General features: G+C 42.7%; 1 protein-coding gene across 1 annotated transcript in view; it reads left to right on the top strand.

The window, feature by feature from the left end:
• espl1 (extra spindle pole bodies like 1, separase) overlaps nucleotides 1-17551 on the top strand; it is a 57045-nt gene extending 39494 nt beyond the window's left edge. The window contains exons 23-33 of the mRNA XM_048263729.1: nucleotides 4806-5016; nucleotides 5473-5663; nucleotides 7330-7454; nucleotides 8736-8858; nucleotides 9811-9954; nucleotides 10164-10325; nucleotides 10738-10842; nucleotides 11013-11128; nucleotides 11839-11922; nucleotides 15230-15394; nucleotides 17117-17551. Coding sequence (XP_048119686.1) covers nucleotides 4806-5016; nucleotides 5473-5663; nucleotides 7330-7454; nucleotides 8736-8858; nucleotides 9811-9954; nucleotides 10164-10325; nucleotides 10738-10842; nucleotides 11013-11128; nucleotides 11839-11922; nucleotides 15230-15394; nucleotides 17117-17318 — 1628 coding nt within the window. The 3' untranslated portion in view covers nucleotides 17319-17551. The remainder of the gene's footprint in view (nucleotides 1-4805; nucleotides 5017-5472; nucleotides 5664-7329; nucleotides 7455-8735; nucleotides 8859-9810; nucleotides 9955-10163; nucleotides 10326-10737; nucleotides 10843-11012; nucleotides 11129-11838; nucleotides 11923-15229; nucleotides 15395-17116) is intronic.
• Nucleotides 17552-18452: the final 901 nt, after the last annotated feature.

Genomic DNA, 18452 nt, shown 5'->3' with positions numbered 1-18452 from the left:
AGGACAGTCAAGAACCAAGCAGGTCTGCGTCTTTGTGTTTGGAGGCGGGAGTTACAAAAAAGTCTGACCAAGATAGCGGAGACTAACACGAAAATTTGTATGTGATTAAAATGTTTCTACACAAACATTGGCACTTGTATCAACACAAATTGTGGTTTATATGCCATACGAACTTAGTCAGAGCACATACACCACTAAATAGACCACTATATATGTTAGTTTAAGCACTCAATCTTTTTAGCTAGCTGACAGGCGAAATGCTAGTATTTTAGGACATTGGATTGCATTGTAAACCTAGCTAGACAGCTAGGCTACATGCTGCAACACAGGTATGAAATATATTATGTCTTATTGACCTTGTTGTTTCTATGAACATGAATTGTTTATAGGCAACATCAACTTAGTCTAGGCATAAAGACCCCTGGATATCTTCATTAAGTACTTAAACGTTTGAACTAGCTGATTAGCCTAATTAGCTCGCTTGCCACTACTGGCTAGACACTGCAGTCAAAAGGTTAGCGGTTTCACCGTCACGCCCCTGAGGCGAAATTTCGCTGGCCGAAAATCGCGAGGTGTTTCGCTGTGTCGATGACCGTAACTGGTTTAGATGGGCTATGACTGTAACTGGTATTTGAGGTGCACTGTTCTCCATACATCTATGAGGTTCTTTGGGGATGTTGATGCTTTTCTTCATCAATCCTGTTTTCTTGGCACAGCACTGCCACACCTGACGACAAGCAGTTGGCCTACAGATGTTTAACATGTCAAATCGCTTATGTTGGGCTATGTAGCTATCACCGGATTTGCTGCCATTGCAAGGATGAGAGGACAGGACGTTTTGACCCATTATTTATGAAATACAAATTATGTAAAGTCAGGGATGTTTAGCGTAAGTAGTTGAGTAGAAAAAGATTAAACGTAACAGTAGGAAAAACAAGATCAAGACAAGCAGCGTACAAGTGCGAATGGAAATGTAATGTATGGAGTTATTGGAATGTAAATAAATGTAACCGCCTTTAACATGCTTGTGAAGACATTTTGTTTCAATTGTGCAACAAATGTAGTCGATTTATTAAGGGAGTTTGTTGGTTGGTTAGTTAGTCGTCATAGGGTAGGCTAAGTAAACAATACTGTGGTGTGCAAAGTTTGACCAGGCTGACGGCTAGCATTAGGCTGACGGCTAGCATTATTATCAAGAGGTCTGCTAACTTGCACCTCTGGATTGCTTTGCATTGAGGTGATACTTCAGACTTGACAGGCTCCTATGGTAGGCAATAGGGGTGGAACAGTACTCAGAAGTCACGGTGCGTTTCATACCTCGGTTCAGACATCACGGTTCGGTACGAGTTCGGTACAATGGAGGGAAAAGCAAAAAAAAAAATGCAGAGGCAATTTTTTATTGTGAATGTGTCAGGCTATAAGGCCTACTACCTATGGTAATACAATCTCTCCCCTGAGCTAGCTGCAACAGCCTGAAGTGTGCAAAGTAAGATGTAAACAAGTACCCTACATCATCTACAGACTTAATCTGTAACTTGTAAACAAAATAAGACAATCAGCTATAAAACTGAATATAGACCTACAGCATCTCTTATTTATGATGCAAATGACATAGAATAATGATTTTTAATAATCCACTTAGATGAGACCTTCAACATCCATGGTTGTTTATGGAAGGGTCTACAGTTTGCCTCAATATTTTTCAGTATACAGTAATAATCTACTAACAGAAAATGTCACACTAATTTGTTTTCTTTATAAAAAAAAAACAAATTGCTCCTTTCGTTTCAAAAATGGACTAGCCTACAACTAGAAATCACATGACTCTTCCATTCGCATTGTTTGTTTATTAGCCTGCTTAGCATCATTTAACACTTACGGCTCCCACACACAGTTGCTTTCCATCAAATCATGCCAGTGGGTGTTCCCGACGGTAGCTATGTTAATGACTTGAAGTATAACCGTACTTTATTGGCCGGTGCCGTCTGTTGTTGTCCGTCGGTGCAGCAAAATTCTCGATTAGTGGGTTAGCAAGGTATGTTGCGCTCTAAGCCAGGGTATGCTGTGACACAGCGACGCTAAAACAGCCATTTTTGTATCACCATGGTGTCTTATGCTGCCAACCAAAACTGGTCGGGAGCAGGTTATGTGCTCAAATCTTGTTATTAAGTTATAGCTCAAATCGTGTAAAGCTACCGCCTACTGACCAATAAATTATCTTGAAAAACAAAGTTATCTGACGTGTAGGATTTTGTCATATATCTTACAAGTGGAGCTCCGCCTCTCCAAACATTTTGGATCACGCAGGTGCTTTAACAGTGTTGTGCGTGCAAATATGCCACTATGGACGTGCATACCATACAACATCTGATGACAATCGATTCATTTGATGTTATAGGCTAGACACTAACTGATCGCAATCTAGATTGCACTATTGCTCATAAATGCGGAATCGTTTTAAAAGTAATCGTTTTAATATAGGCGGTCTTGTGCGTCTCTATGTTTCACGATTGGCCAACATCATCCCAACACCGCACACAAATCTGAGCTGAAAGCCTAGTTTTACAAATATATCACATAACTGCTAGTGGTGTGCGTTACTGTAAAATTTGGTTTCGATCCGATACCAATTAAATATAGGGCCAGTATTGGCGATACCAATACTGATATTTGTAACTAAAAGCCGTTTATTTATGTAGGGGAGAACAGTATGTCATTTTATGACGTGAATAAAACATCAACATGCTAAATTTGAATACATTATCATGACCACTAATGATTTTATGATTTCCACTGTTAATAATTTACAAATATTTCAGCAACGAAACATTGCAAAGCGGGCATGCAATATGTGAAAGGAATGGTGTTTGCATGACTGTAGGCTAGCCCTTGGTGAAACAGGAACAATGCATTTTGAACAAATTGAGACATATTAGAAGTGAACAGAAATTACAGTATCGATCCCATCACGCTGGTATCGATCCGATACCAATACCAATGTTGGTATCGATACTATCGATATTTGGATCGATATGCCCACCCCTAATAACTGCTATTGTAATATCACTTCACTTATACCCCGAGTCGAGGCTTTGTGTAGCTTCGATATGTCTAGATAGCCTAGATATGTCTAACGTGCTTCGTAGTATACCTCACTGCTCTTCATGTGAGAGCACAACACAAGTTGGAATTTTTAACTCGCACCCAAAATACTTCATAAAGTACGTGAGTGAGCGCGCCTATATTGCTGAAGCACGACACAAGTTACCCTACCAAAAAGGTAACCACCACACGGTTTACACCGCTTTCTGTCATTACACAATTATTTTAAGCCGTAGGTTTTGGCCCTACGTGTATCTGAAGGCTGATGAAGCACTGTAGGGAGACGTTTTTTGTCTCATTCCAGTGATTGGGAAACCTACATCTGGGTGATGGCGTCGTATATGCGTTAGCATGTTCAATGTATTTCCACTCACATACCAAACAACCCAACTTCCATACTACTGTAACTGACCGGGAAACCGAAGTTTTCCCAAACTTGCGTGATATGAAATTATGAAAGACGTGAATTAGAGGCACAAAACCCTTTTCCTTGACAGCTGTCTGTTGTACATAGCGATGGTCTGTTATAGAAAATGATCAGACCTCCGAATGTTGGGAAGGCCCATTCAAGTGAATGGAGCATTCTACATACAACATTATGAAGAGCCTTGTAATAAGCTCCATATATCTGAGGTACACTTTCCTCCATATCTATGAGGCATTGTGCCTCCTCACATGTCCATGTTTGTCCGGTTCACATTGTTTACCCATCCCAGGTTTGGACCTATCTCACATACTATTTATTTAGGAAGTAAATAAGAAATGAAATTTACCCACATTTCAGTGATCTTAAAGTGTAAATTCCGGCGAAAATTGACCCAGGGGTGTTTTTCTGCATTAAAACACATCTCCACCGTGGAGACAGTATTTTTCGTCGATCAACCACTACAGAGCTTGGCCTGGTATATGCTATAGCCCCAAATCTCAAACAGTGGATTAACTAAAAGCTAAACGCTTCCCAAATAGCATTTTTTAACCAGTATTGTTCAAAACGGACCAAACCTCGTTAGTAGCTTGCTTAGGGTCTCTACACATAAAACAAAGCACCAACAACCGAATTGGCGAACCCAGAGTTACAGAAGACTGTTAAGAACACTTACCAACTGTCCCCCTACCAGAACCGCAGTCACGCTATCCGGAGAAATTCTTTGGTCACCTCTATTAACGATTTACGGCTCCTCCACTGCTTACATGTGTTTAAAACGCACTAAAGGGTGTTGGTGTGCAAACGCCCCAGAGTTTAAAACGCACTTAAAGGGGAAATCTGGTGAGGTTTCACATAGATCTCCGTTTCTCGAGGTCTCCGAGTACTGTCAGTGTGGAAAAAAACTAAACCAATCGGTTTTACCTCGAGTTGCTACAGCCAGCAGCTAACGCAACCAGGCAGCTACAGCTCTACACTCATGTCGGTGAGCTCCCATGTACATGCCCCCTAGTGTAGCGCTGCAGTTCCCATGAACATGCCCCCATACTGTAGTGCTATAGCTGCTCATGAACCTGCCCCCATAGTGTAGCACTGTAGCTGCTAATGTACATGCCCCCATAGTGTAGCACTGTAGCTGCTCATGAACATGCCCCCATAGTGTAGCACTGTAGCTGCCTGGCTGCCCTTACTGAAGGACAGATTCACAGAGTTCACTGTGTGTGCCATAGCTAACTTTCCATGTTTGTTCATGTGTGTGTGTGTGTGTGTGTGTGTGTAGACCTATCTCTAGACTCCGCCCTCTCTATCCTACAGTCATCTTGGCTCCTCCTGCAGCATGCCCCGCCCCCCTCCCTCTTCTCCCGCCTGTCGTCCCTCATCGCCCAATCACACGGAAACAAAGACCCTGTCACCACGGCGATGATGCACTCAAACGCCCTGGGAATTACCACACGACATCACATGACACGCCTTCTGGCATCACGCATGAGGTTTGTAAGCGCACACAACACAAACACAACACACACTCACACTGCGACAGACTGGTGCGACACAACACAAACACAACACACACACAACACAAACACACCACACACTCACACAATACAAACACAACACACCACACACCACACACTCACACAATACAAACACAACACACACTCACACAATACAAACACAACACACACGCACACTGCAACAGACTGGTGCGACACAACACAAACACAACACACTCACACTGCGATAGACTGGTGCAAAGTTGTTACTGGAACCCAAAAAGGCTGAGCTGAACATTACTTGGGGCACTCCATATATGGGTAAAAGATGGCTGCCATAGAACATTGCTTGGGGCACTCCCCAAGCAACGCTTTTTTGTAGTTGAGCTGCAACAGCCAGCAGTAGACCCATGACACTGTGGCCTGTCCTCACCCTGCAGTCTGTGTTCACAGGAAGTGGAGGAAGTGCCAGCCAGACGTGGCGGACGCTCTGGAAGCTCTGAGTCTCAAGGAGGAGACTCATAAGGAGACTCAGAAGCTCCTCACGTTGCAGCAGATCTTCTCTTTCCCGACTGCAGAACCCCGCGCTTTACCCCAAACACACACACACCAGTTCAGCCAGCAACTACAGGACCTCCCAAAAGGTACACACACACTGCCAAGTTTGCGTCTGTTGTCTGGTAATGTTAAGGATGTGTGTATGTTGTCCCACGATGTTATGGGTGTGTGTGTGTGTTGTCCTGTGATTTTAGGGGGTAGGGTTGGGTATCGTTCAATTTGATCAATTCCCATTCCGATTCAGCTTCCTATAGATTTCTCATTTCTATTCCAAATGTTATACAAATTGTTTAGATAAAATATGAATATATCTTTGTTCTTTATTCCAAGAGTTGTCTTGTTTACAAGTATTGAGCTACTGAAATATACATTAAAATACTAAAAATACATATGGATTAAAATAACATCTAGGCCTTTATAATCTCAAAATAGGTTACACATGACCGTTCGCAAAAGCCACGCCCCCTAGTTATTGTTACAACGCTCGTCAAACTCCAGAGACCGGAGTTGTCTAGAAATTCAATGATAGATGTTAAGACTGTCTGTAAAGGTTACAGCACAAGAGGCTCTTTTAGAGAGCCACAGACCTAAATTAATTAACAATAATTTACAATCCGTTGAAAGACTGCAGTATGACACGGAGACACATGTATAAAAATTCATATCTAGCTTTGTTGGGTGACAAACTTAAACGGGAGGCGAGTGTGATTCACTGATGCTGGATCTGTGCTAGATAGATTTGCATGCATGTTACAAAGACACTGGGCCATGTCATGTAAGGAACATGGTGCTGCCAAAAAATGGAAACATAGCCTACATTGCAGAGCCACTTCAACTTTATTATTTTATGGTGAATATATGTACACTACTGTACGTACACAGCCCCATATGCTTCTCTGACGTGACGAAGCACGTTAGCACGTTATTAGCTAACTATATACCAAAGATCCTTAATATACAACCATCTCTGTATATACTATAACTATAACTGTTATCTACAAGTCTCCTCCAAGTGACTATCATTTTATACACAATGCTAAAAACAATTAACTTCCTTATTTATCTTACTTACATTGAGTTGACTGTGTGGCTTAATCCACAGATGTGGTGGAGCACTGTTTTGTTATGGTTTGCTAAGGAGTAAGTTAACCCTTTGCTTAAAATAGTGGAGATCTTGGATGAGAGAATTTAATCTAATTTTAACACAATTACAGAAAACTCTGTTTTTCTGTGTATTGGTGTTGTGTTAATCCCACATATGTAATTTGACTGTCCTTTTCAACTCATATCACTATAAAATCCCATAAAACCGGACAAAAATCAAGGCTCCCAATACATTTCTATGGAGCCGTAAGGTGAAGTTGACGGGCCATGTCTGCCTGCACGGAGCTACTGGACTGGCATTAGCTCATCTGCGTTCGATGGGCGGGGTTTTGCGAACGGTCAATTGTGCATATTTCCTTGTCCCTGTTTGCAATAATTAAGGTGCTATTGTGTTTATGAATTAATAGGCGGGCCCTTTAATAATTTTAATTATTCCGGTTTTTGGATCTGCTTATTAATACCGGCTCCTAATCTTTCTTATTCCCCATTCTACTCGATAATACTTTGGTTCCCAACCCTAGTCAGGTGTGTGTGTGTGTGTGTGTGTGTCTGTGTCTGTGTCTGTGTGTGTGTGTGTGTGTGTGTGTTCTGTCATGTTAGAGGGGTGTGTGTGTGTAAGTTCTGTTAAGGGTGTGTTTCTCTCTGCAGGTGTGATTGTGTGCATGTTATCGGTGGTGGAGGCGTGTCCTGGCACGATCGACACCCTTTTGCTGACTCGTCTGGAGAGAGACTCTGCCCCCATAACCATACGCATACCCACTGCCCAAAGACAGGTGCGTGCGTACTTGTTAATCATATTATATATATTATTAGCCTGGCGAGCCAGACCCACATTAAAATGTAGGGTCTGGGCACTCACCGTTCGCAGTGCTCAGTGTGAGGGGCAGGATAATCAGTTGTCTTTCAAATTCCCACTGCACGTAATAGGACGCAATAGGATATTTGTTTTCAAGTAGCAGGGAAATCAAGCCAAACCGTTGCAACTTTGCCATCAATCATTATGTTAAGCCCACCAAACGACTCTATACACGATTTCAATGTCCTGATTAAGTTTCAATTTCTGGAGCTCACAAGCCAACGGAGAGTTGCTAGACTAGCCCTGGCAGCAAATGTAATTTGCTGCCGCTAGGGGCGCGTCTAGATTTCTAGGCTAATATATTATATCAGCCAATATTAATTATATACAACCCCTGGCTAAAGAAATGGAATCACCACTCTTGGAAGATGTTCATTCAGCTGTTTTTTTGTTTTGTTTTTTTTTTGTAACAGATGAACATTCTGGCATTGTGAAACCTAGCTAAAAAAAATGCCAATTTTGTTTTTTGTAATTTAAGGCAATTTATTTTACAGATCATGTAGAGAAAAAAAATGGAATCACAAAATCCTAACCCTAATCACAAACCTACATCATAGTACTTTTTTTTTACACCTTATCACATATAAAACTTTGGACAAAAGCATCTGCCAAATCCCATAACCATAAAGATGATTGCCTGAAGAAAACAAGACAGTTGGGGCAGCCGTGGCCTACTGGTTAGCGCTTTAGACTTGTAACCGGAGGGTTGCCGGTTCGAACCCCGACCAGTAGGAACGGCTGAAGTGCCCTTCATATAGCAGTCAAGTCCGTTTATTTGTATTGGCATTTCACATGCACAGAGTGCAACCCAAAGCGCTCCACACAAGACATTGACACAAAAGACAAAAGATGCCGGACAGAGCGGCGTAGTCGCCAGCGTACCCGCGACACCAAGACATAAACAAACAAATTTATGAGTGGTGATTCCATAATTTTTGCCAGAGGTTGTATTATATCAGCCAATATTAATTTTTAACTCAAACGGTGGTATCCAAATGCCAAATGTCTGGAGTTGTAGGGTCAGGCTTTAAATTTGATCTGGATGACTGAATAAAATGACTTTTTTGTATAGTATATGGTTTTGTTCTATTTGGTTATCCCACAACAATGTCCATTTCTGCAATGACATGTTTTTTTTGTGTGTGTTTGTGCGTGCGAACGTGTGTGTGTGTGTGCGCATGTGTGTGCATGCAAGCAGAACTCTGTGAGTGTGTGTGTGGCTGAGTTGGAGGCCATTTTGGAGCAGCAGAAGCAACTAAATGGCGTCTCAGAGAAGAACCAGTGGTGGGAGGGAAGGAGGAGCCTTGACTCACGCATGCAGGTACACACACAGACACACTTACACACACATACACTCGGGCTGCATTAATCCAATTTTAAATTTGTTTTTGGGTAGCCTCATGGTCCAGGAGAAATCATGGCAGCATAACATCTGATTGGCCACCTGTTTGCTCGAGGGGTTGGTGACACCTTTCCCCAGCTGTTTTTTTGGCATCGGTGTGAACGGAATTATTTTTTAAAAAGGAGGGGAAATATCTGCTTTTCCAAACAGCGTACCCTGCTACGTTTTTCTGCTACGTTTCTTTATTTCATGGTCTTAGATTTCGCTATCAGGTGTTGTACAAGATATTGACAGCTCAATAACTTAAAAGAAAACAACCAGAAAACAATGTAAGGCATTTGTGGAGAAGAAGGAAGGTTTGAGTGTTCTTCATACAGCTCACTGTAAGCTATTCAGTTGCTCTGATTGGTTAAGTCTATCCAATTAAATGCAGAGGCATTTTCACCCCCGGTGAATTGATTTTCATCAGTCGGTTAAAACACACCCCATAATAATGTCTCAATAGGGCACTATGGAGGAAGGGGGTTGTCCTGTGAGGAATTTGTTCTCTGCATTTTACCCAACATCACTTAACTGTAGCCTACATTTGACTTATCTAGCAACGTTACTCTCCTTGACTAACGTGATCCAAAACTTCCAAGACACACACACTCTCTCACACACAGACACACATTCTTCATGTTGCTATTTGGTCCTGGCTCAGACACACACTCTCTCTCTCACACACACACACACACGCGCGCGCTTCATTTTGCTATTTGCCTCCTGGCTCCTCAACATGCCAGCTTGTATGTAAACACTCGCGGTATGAAGTACCAGGCCGGCAATGTTTCACCTCGTTTTTAGACACACGATGCGGCATAAAGACGTGTCCTCTCCCTGTCAATGTTGCTCCTCTAACTAAAACGGCTCATCTCTCTCTCTCTCTCAGAGGCTGCTGGAGCACATGCAGGAATGTCTGGGGGTGTGGCTATGCTTGCTCCTACCCTTGGCCTCTGACCCTGCCCTCTCAGAGCAGCTTGCCCACCTGATGCCCCTCCCACCCTCCTGCTCCATCACAACACACATGCTGCAGGTGAGTGTGTCTGCATCTGTGCCTTAGCTATTTGAGTGGATGCTCTTGTTTGTGTATGTGTTATTTAAATCTGAGACTGTGTGTCATTGCAGGTGAGTGTGTCTGCATCTGTGTCTTGGCCGTTTCAGTGTAGGCTCTTGTTTGTGTGTAAGTTTGTGTATAAGTTTGTGTATGTGTTATTTAAATCTGAGACTGCGTGTGTGTTGCAGGTTGTGCTCTCGGCAGCTCCTCTGCTCTCCCACTCTGACCTGCAGAGTCTGGCTGAGGGGGCGGGGCTTGATCCGGAGGCGTGTCTAAATCTCCAGAAGGCGACAGCCAAACTACAGAAGCGGGTGGAGCCAGAAGGACACACGGTGCTCATCTTGGACAAGGTAACCACACACACACAGGCTCGGACTGGCAATCTGTAAAACCGGGAAAATGCCCGGTGGGGCGGTCCACATGTGGGCCGGTGACGTCCGAGATTTTTTTCGATAACCGAGAAGTTATTTAGCCTATTTGCGGCCCGTCATGTAGGCCTACCCTATAAATGCAGTTGCATCCATTATATATTTTTGGCATCTTTGTGACAGGTTCAGTGTGTTACAATCGCGCAGAGGGGTCTGCAGGGGTACGCCGTCAATTCGACGTAGAAGTTTCCCTGCTCCTTTAAATGTCCTTAATGGTACCCTTACCCTGAGTGTCCTAAAAGTTGCCCTTGCCCTGAGTGTTCTTAATAGTTCCCCTACCCTGAGTACCCTTACCATGAGTGTCCTAAATGGTGCCCTTGTTTTATCATTTCAGTACCTCCAGAAGCTGCCATGGGAGAGCATCCCTTGCCTCAGGCCTCGCACAGTCACACGCATGCCATCTCTACAAGCAGTCCTGGGACATGCCTACCTTCAGAAGGTGCGCTCACACATGCATGCCTCTCATGCCCGACTGCAGAAATTACAAAGGCAAATGGATTCTCATACCTTCTGTCATGTTAATGCTGTTTGTTTTGTGTGTGTGTGTGTGTGTGTGTGTGTGTGTGTTTTGTGTGTGTGTGTGTGTGTGTACTGTGTGTGTGTTTGTAGTTGGATGCTGAGTGTGTGTTGGTACAGGGTGTGGACCCTCAGCAGGTGTTCTATGTTCTGAATCCAGATGGAAACCTCCCAGATACACAGCAGCGCTTTGAAGAGTGGTTTAGCAGGTACACACACACACACACACACACACACACACACAGATGATTACACACCTCCCAGATACACAGCAGCGCTTCAAAGAGTGATTTACCAGGCAATGTGCACACGCACGCACAAACACACACACACGCACACAGAGATATGCTTACACACCTTCCAGATACACAGCAGTACTTCAAAGAGTAGTTTAGCACGTAACACACACACACACACATTTTTTCAGTACAGTAAGGGGCAACTCCACGCAAGTCCATACTTCCACTCACGTCCATAACGGCAACTAAATACCATGGCATTGTGTTGGCGTTATAGATGTGACAGTTTTGCGTGGAATTGCCCTAAGCCTGTAGCTACTGCAAAACTAAAGATGTTGCTGATGCCCAGCGGGAATAGTATTTTGAAAAGATGTCAAATGTTCTTTGATGCTAACTAACTAAACTGATATATGGTCTGCCACTTCATATGTGTGTGTGGGAACTCAAATTGGAAATATGGTCCACAAGCAAATAAGCCTGCTGTTGATTAAGACTGCATTTGTTACCTTTGGTACTCTACACTCTCCTAAATATCTCTACACACTTGTAAATATCTCTACATCTCTACTCTTCTAAGTATGTGTGTGGATTTGTGTATCCCTGTGATGTAATTCTGTTATTGTTGTAACGTGACTGTGTGCGTGCGTGCGTTTGTGCATCTGGTTGTCCTCCTTCCTTAGCGAGGAGGTGTGGCAGGGTGTGTGTGGCTCCGCCCCTGATCCAGGAAAATTACAGGAAGCCATGGCAACCAAGGACCTTTATATGTGAGTCACTCATGCACACACATGGCTCACACACACACATGTACACATCTTGGAGAACGTGGCACACACAAACACATAGTGTTGTCACGATACCAAAATTATGACTTCGATACGATACTTGCCATAAATATCGCGATGCTCGATACTGAAACGATACTACGGCGAAATCCTAAGATATCTCGAAAAGAAAGGACTCATACCTCCTCCAAGTGTATTGAGTCATTTGTGTTGAATTCGGTGCACTTTTGTAGTGTGCAGGTCAATTCTGGGTTCTAAACTTCTAAAAATTCCTACATAATTATTAAGTAAAATAGTAGGCCTAGGATTAAGTCCTTATTGTTTGTTAAAGTTAATTTACATTGTGTTGTGTTTTGGCAATAAAGTAGCTTTAAATCCAAACTAGGGCTAGATCAAGGTCAGTGTTGAAATTACTGCATGCAAATCTTTAGGCCATCTGATGTACAGTATAGGCTACCCTAGGCCTTTGTTCATGGGATTTCTTTGACAGTTGCAAAGAAACATGTGAAGATATTCTTTGTGCCAGTGTACAAGTCTGACGTTCAACCACTCAGGTCTTCGTCAGATAGGCCTACACCATTACCTGTTGCAATATATCTGTGTGCATTCCTACATTACGCCTATTTTTTGATAGACTACCACGTAACAATAAGCCGCTATTATTATTAGGTAACACGCTTTGGTGGTAATATATGCTGTGGGGTAGCATTTCGGGTAGCCTATCCTACATCTGGGCAATAATTATTGAACAAATTGCAGTCTACATGCCATGACAAATATTACCAGTAGTACTGACCGAACATGAAATAGATTGTTTGGTAGTGTTGGTAATGTTATTCTGGCGTGAACATTGCGCTTTAACCACGTTAGCACCCTATGATTACAGCTCGTTATGTCTCGTCAAAATTAATTGATAAAGGAAGGTTCGCTTTATCCCAGAGAACCATACTTGTTTCACTTAGACTAAAACAGAAGAGAAGAACTTGGCACTAACCATGTAGTTGTGTTTTCTATAGCATATTTAACCTGTCATTGTTTGAACTCTTTAAAAATGTTGGGATATGTCTGCGAGGTGTTTAGCCAAGTTCCATGCGTAGCCTGCTGCTTTTAAATGACTTTGAAACATATTTTATAAACGGGCCTCTGTGTACCTGATGGCTTGCCTTCACTATTCGCGATATATCTGAAATAGTTCCAGATTTCACATCACCTTTTGTTTTATCCACCAGGCCGAGGACTGTCGGCAAAGAACTATGTTGACACTCACTCACTCAGAGCTGCCTGCTTGACACGCCCACTTGCCTAGATGCGTGCAAGGAGCAGTGAGAGCAGCAGTTCACACAGACACAGAAAGTTATTATTTTAATAAAGTATCGATTCTAAAAACGTCGGAAATCATATCGTTTTTTGCGTGAAGACATCGTGATACCTTTTTAGTATCGATACACCGTGCAACACTACACACACACATACACACATACTCATGTACACATCTTGGAGGACTTGAAGCTCACTCACTCTTACAGACACGTACTCACACATCTGAGAAAACCTAATGCACTCACTCATTCTCTCACACACACACACACATTCACACATCTGAGAAAATCTAATGCTCACTCTCATCTAAGGCCCATAAAGCTAGTGGGGGTTTGGGTTAAAGGAAAACACCAGCCATTTTAACGCGGAGCTCAATTGTTCATGTTCATGTTCAGAATACCATCGGTCGGAAAAAAGTGAAGAAAAAAAGCATGTGCTAAACTGTGCCTTTGTGCCTTCTAACAGACTCAAAATGCCATGATAAGTGATGTGCAACATGAACAGAGGCACAAAGGCACAGTTTAGCACACGCCCCCATAGCACCGCTTATAGGCACTTTGGCTGCTTTAGCCGCTAGCCGGCTAACTCTCATCAGACAGCACCGTACAAGCGTCTGACAGAACCTGGCGCTCACACACACACACACACACACACACATATATATATATATATATATATATATATATATATATATATATATATATATATATATATATATATATATATATACACACACACACACACACACACACACACACACACACACGCGCATCTGACAGAACCTGGCGCTTACTCACACACACACACACACACACACACGCGCATCTGACAGAACCTGGCGCTTACTCACACACACACACACACACACACACACACACACGCATCTGGGGCAGCAGTGGCCTACTGGTTAGCGCTTCGGACTTGTAACCAGAGGGTTGCCGGTTTGAACCCCGACCAGTAGGAATGGCTGAAGTGCCCTTGAGCAAGGCACCTAACCCCTCACTGCTCCTCGAGCGCCGCTGTTGCGTCGGGATTAGTGTGTGCCAGGGAAACTGTGTGTTCACTGTGTGCCAGTCACTGCGTCGGGATTAGTGTGTGCTTCACCTCACTGTGTGTTCACTGTGTGCTGAGTGTGTTTCACTAATTTACGGATTGGGATCAAAAGAGTATATACTTACTATATATACCTACTTACTTATACTGACAGAACCTGGCTATCACACATATACACACACACACACACAGACGCATCTGACAGAACCTGGCGATCACTCACACATACACACACAAAGTATTATGAGTTGCCCAGTACACAATTTTGTTATATTTCATGAGATGTTAACACATTTACCTGATAAGAGTGATAGAATGACATACAGCCGGACACAAGTTAATGTATAGATGTTCTGCCGATTTCTTACATTTTTTTGGGAAGCTTCCCGTTCTGACGAGGTGATCTACAGGTGTGGTGTTAAACAGCATAAAAACGCTTTCTCATTCAAATGAGCATTGCTCCGTTAAGAATACATAACTTTATTAAAGGGGAACTTGGCAACTATTCCAACATAATAAACCCATTTAGAAATCATTTGGATGATTGAATGACCTGTTCTGTTGAAAATGGTGACTTTCCCCGCTGCCCCTAGCGTCCCCAGGCGGAAAACCAACCTTGCAACATTGAGACTACCGTCCCAGAAAAAAGAGAAAATTGTGTTTCTTACCTTGTAAAATCCACATTGTTCTGCTGAATTTATGCTAACCGTTTCGCTAGCTTGTAAACAAATCCATGTGCTTCATTGTGACCTTCTTCCACAGTTTGAAATAGCTTCATGCACAATTTCTCCAGAAGAGGGGGAAATATAGCTAATCCTGCCAAGTTTCCCTTTAAAGCTTAATTAGTGTCCAGTCTATGTGTGTTTTACCCTTTCATTGTATGTCTCCTTCCCCTGTATGACCCCTGTTTCCATAGTTACGTGGGTCACGGTGCCGGAGCGCGGTTCCTGGACTCAGGGCGTCTGCTGAAGGGGGAGGTGCGCAGCGCCGCCCTGCTGTTTGGATGCAGTAGTGCAGCTCTGAGCGTTAACGGACTGCAGGAGGGGACAGGGATCGTGCTCAACTACATCAGCGCCGGCTGGTAACACACGCACGCACACACACACACACGCTCACTCAGACCTTTTATTTATTTTCTTATTTCATCACACGTCAAAACACACACACACATACACACACACACACACACACGCATCTGACTTTCTCCAACTTTTGTTAGACCTAGCGTCACATCTAGTTTAGTTAGTGCAGCAACAGTTAGCAACACACACACACAGCCTACAACCAAATAACACATGATCTTGGGAAAATGTAAACATTAGTCTAGCTTGACGAGCCGCATGTCGCTCGCGAGCCGCGCAATGAGTAACACTGCTATAGCCTAATAAGCTCATCAGAGCGACGTTACTATAGCCTAATAAGCTCATTGGAGCTGTGTTACCATAGCCTAATAAGCTCATCAGAGCGACGTTACTATAGCCTTATAAGCTCATTGGAGCTGCGTTACTATAAGCTCATTGGAGCTGCGTTACTATAGCCTAATAAGCTCATCAGAGCGACGTTACTATAACCTTATAAGCTGCGTTACTATAGCCTAATAAGCTCATCAGAGCGACGTTACTATAGCCTTATAAGCTCACTGGAGCTGCGTTACTATAGCCTAATAAGCCTATTGAAGCTGTTCTCGTCCAACCAAGCTCTCTCAGCCACATGAGTTGAAGTGCTTTGAGTGAATTTCTTTGGCTAAGGTAGAGTAAAATTTCAGAGGCAGAGTCGGGCGGGTGTTCACACACAAACACACACACACAGCCTACGACCAAATAACACATGATCTTGGGAAAATGTAAACATTAGTCTTACTGTTGCTATCCCTCTGCTAACAGGATTAATTCAGACTACAACACTGATGCACTAACTAAACTAGATGTGACGCTAGGTCTAACGTCACTACAAAACTGCTGCACTAGCTAAACTAGATGTGACGCTAGGTCTAACGTGACTACAAAACTGCTGCACTAACTAAACTAGATCTGACGCTAGGTCTAACGTGACTACAAAACTGCTGCACTAACTAAACTAGATGTGACGCTAGGTCTAACGTGATACAAAACTGCTGCACTAACTACACTAGATGTGACGCTAGGTTTAACGTGACTTAGCTTACAGATTGGCGTCGAAACAACAACAAAACCGTTATCTTAAATAGGCTCATATCACTCTAAGGTCACCTTCAAACAAGTAAAAGGATGCATTGAAATCATTTGTTTCACTAAGGGTAGAAACAGGACAATATGTCTACAGAGATGACACAGGTCCGGTGACAGGGCTAGGGTTATGAGCGTATTAAAATACAGGATATTTAACAGGAAAATATTAAAACAGGAAGACAACCTCTCATCGTCAAACACTTCTACAAAACTAGTGGCCAACAATGCCGGTCTTGATAGTTGAATTTAAAGCAGCCAAGCTTGATTGAACATAACCTAGCCAACAGTTGAATTTAAAGTTCCATTAAAAGGGGGGGGTTACATAAAAATGTAACGCAATATACTTTCCCTGGTAACTAGTTAACTTTTATAATGCTGTAACTCAGTTACTAACTCAAGTAAATAGTAACTATAACTAATTACTTTTTTAAAGTAACATGCCCAACACTGCTTCCAACACACACTCACACACTCAAGTATTCTACACACACACTTCCAACACACACTCAAGTATTAGATTACTGTGGCACTGGTGTTCTTTCTCCAAACTCTGGCATACCACTAATATCATTTTGTATTTTGTGTGTGTGTGTTAGTCCTCTGGTTTTAGGGAACCTGTGGGATGTGACGGACCGTGACATTGACCGCCTGACGGTGGCGCTGCTGCGCTCGTGGCTTTCTGGGGGCCCGGGCTCCTCTCTGCTTGCTCACCTGCCTGCCGCACGCACAAACACACGCCTCACACACATGATCGGAGCCGCGCCTGTCGCCTACGGCCTGCCCGTATACCTCAGATAACACACAAGCACACTTGTATCATATCCAAGCTCAACAGCAACTCACACACACATACTCGCGCTTCATGACTTTCTCAGGTATGAGGAGTGTAAGGTTTTAAAAGGTTTTATTTATTTTGCTTTTATTTTCATGACTTTTAATGTAAAAACCCTTTTCTGAACATTTAATGTCATATGCCATTAAATAAACATGACAACTCCTTGGTGTGTTCGCTTTTAAAGTATTCAGGAAGTACCTTGAAATAAACATTAAGATGTTTCCTTGAAGCCTTTGCCATTTCAGTTGTTTTCTTTAACTGTACGTACACCGCCACCGACTTGAGCTGCAAAAGATACAGGAAGTCATTCATTTTCAACGGAAGATACAGGAAGTCATTCATTTTCAATCAGGGTTCGAATTATCTTTTTGTCTTTAAGGGGGTCTCTCTATCTCATAAAAAGTTGGCACACCCCGTGAATAGCCTAACAAGGCGATGAAATAGCCTAGGCGTACAATATGCGCACGGTAGGCCTAGGCTTTACCTTGACACAACGCACACAACAGACAGATTTTTCATAGAAATGGATTGCTTTTAATTAATTTCAACATATTGATTGTAATAGTCCATATTTAATTTCAATTTCACAATACAAAGAAATAGACTAAACGATTTAGTCTGCCATTCTCAATTTCACAACGTAACTCATTTGAACCAGACCACCGTCTCAGATGGGCTATCCTCAGTGTCAAACACAATAATGCATGTAGTATAACTTATACACAGGGAAAAAGCACTAACTGGCAGAAATTATAAGCCATTGCAGCCAAACTATGTTTATTGTTGAACCGTGGAAAATTAATAGACGGACAATTTTGGAGTTTGCACTGAGATGTTGTCGGGTAGCCACTGAATATTCCGACATGATGAGATTGCTAACAGGTGTTCTAAAATATCTGGGAACTTTCTGGAACTCTGAATGGCAGAGGATAGCTACAGATCAGACAACACAATCATTGTAGGCTGCATTATGGGCCATAATTTATGACTTTGTCAATCAACATGGAAGAGGTGAAGCGCAAGTTCAACAGCAAACTGGACTTTTCAGCACATATCAAACCATTTAGGCTAGCCCAATGAACGCCTATGTAAATAGA

This window comes from Alosa alosa, chromosome 14, assembly GCF_017589495.1.
Source record: "Alosa alosa isolate M-15738 ecotype Scorff River chromosome 14, AALO_Geno_1.1, whole genome shotgun sequence".
Taxonomy (NCBI): Eukaryota; Metazoa; Chordata; class Actinopteri; order Clupeiformes; family Clupeidae; genus Alosa; species Alosa alosa.
Note: the sequence above shows the minus strand (reverse complement) of the source record. Positions and strands in the feature narration are given on the sequence as shown.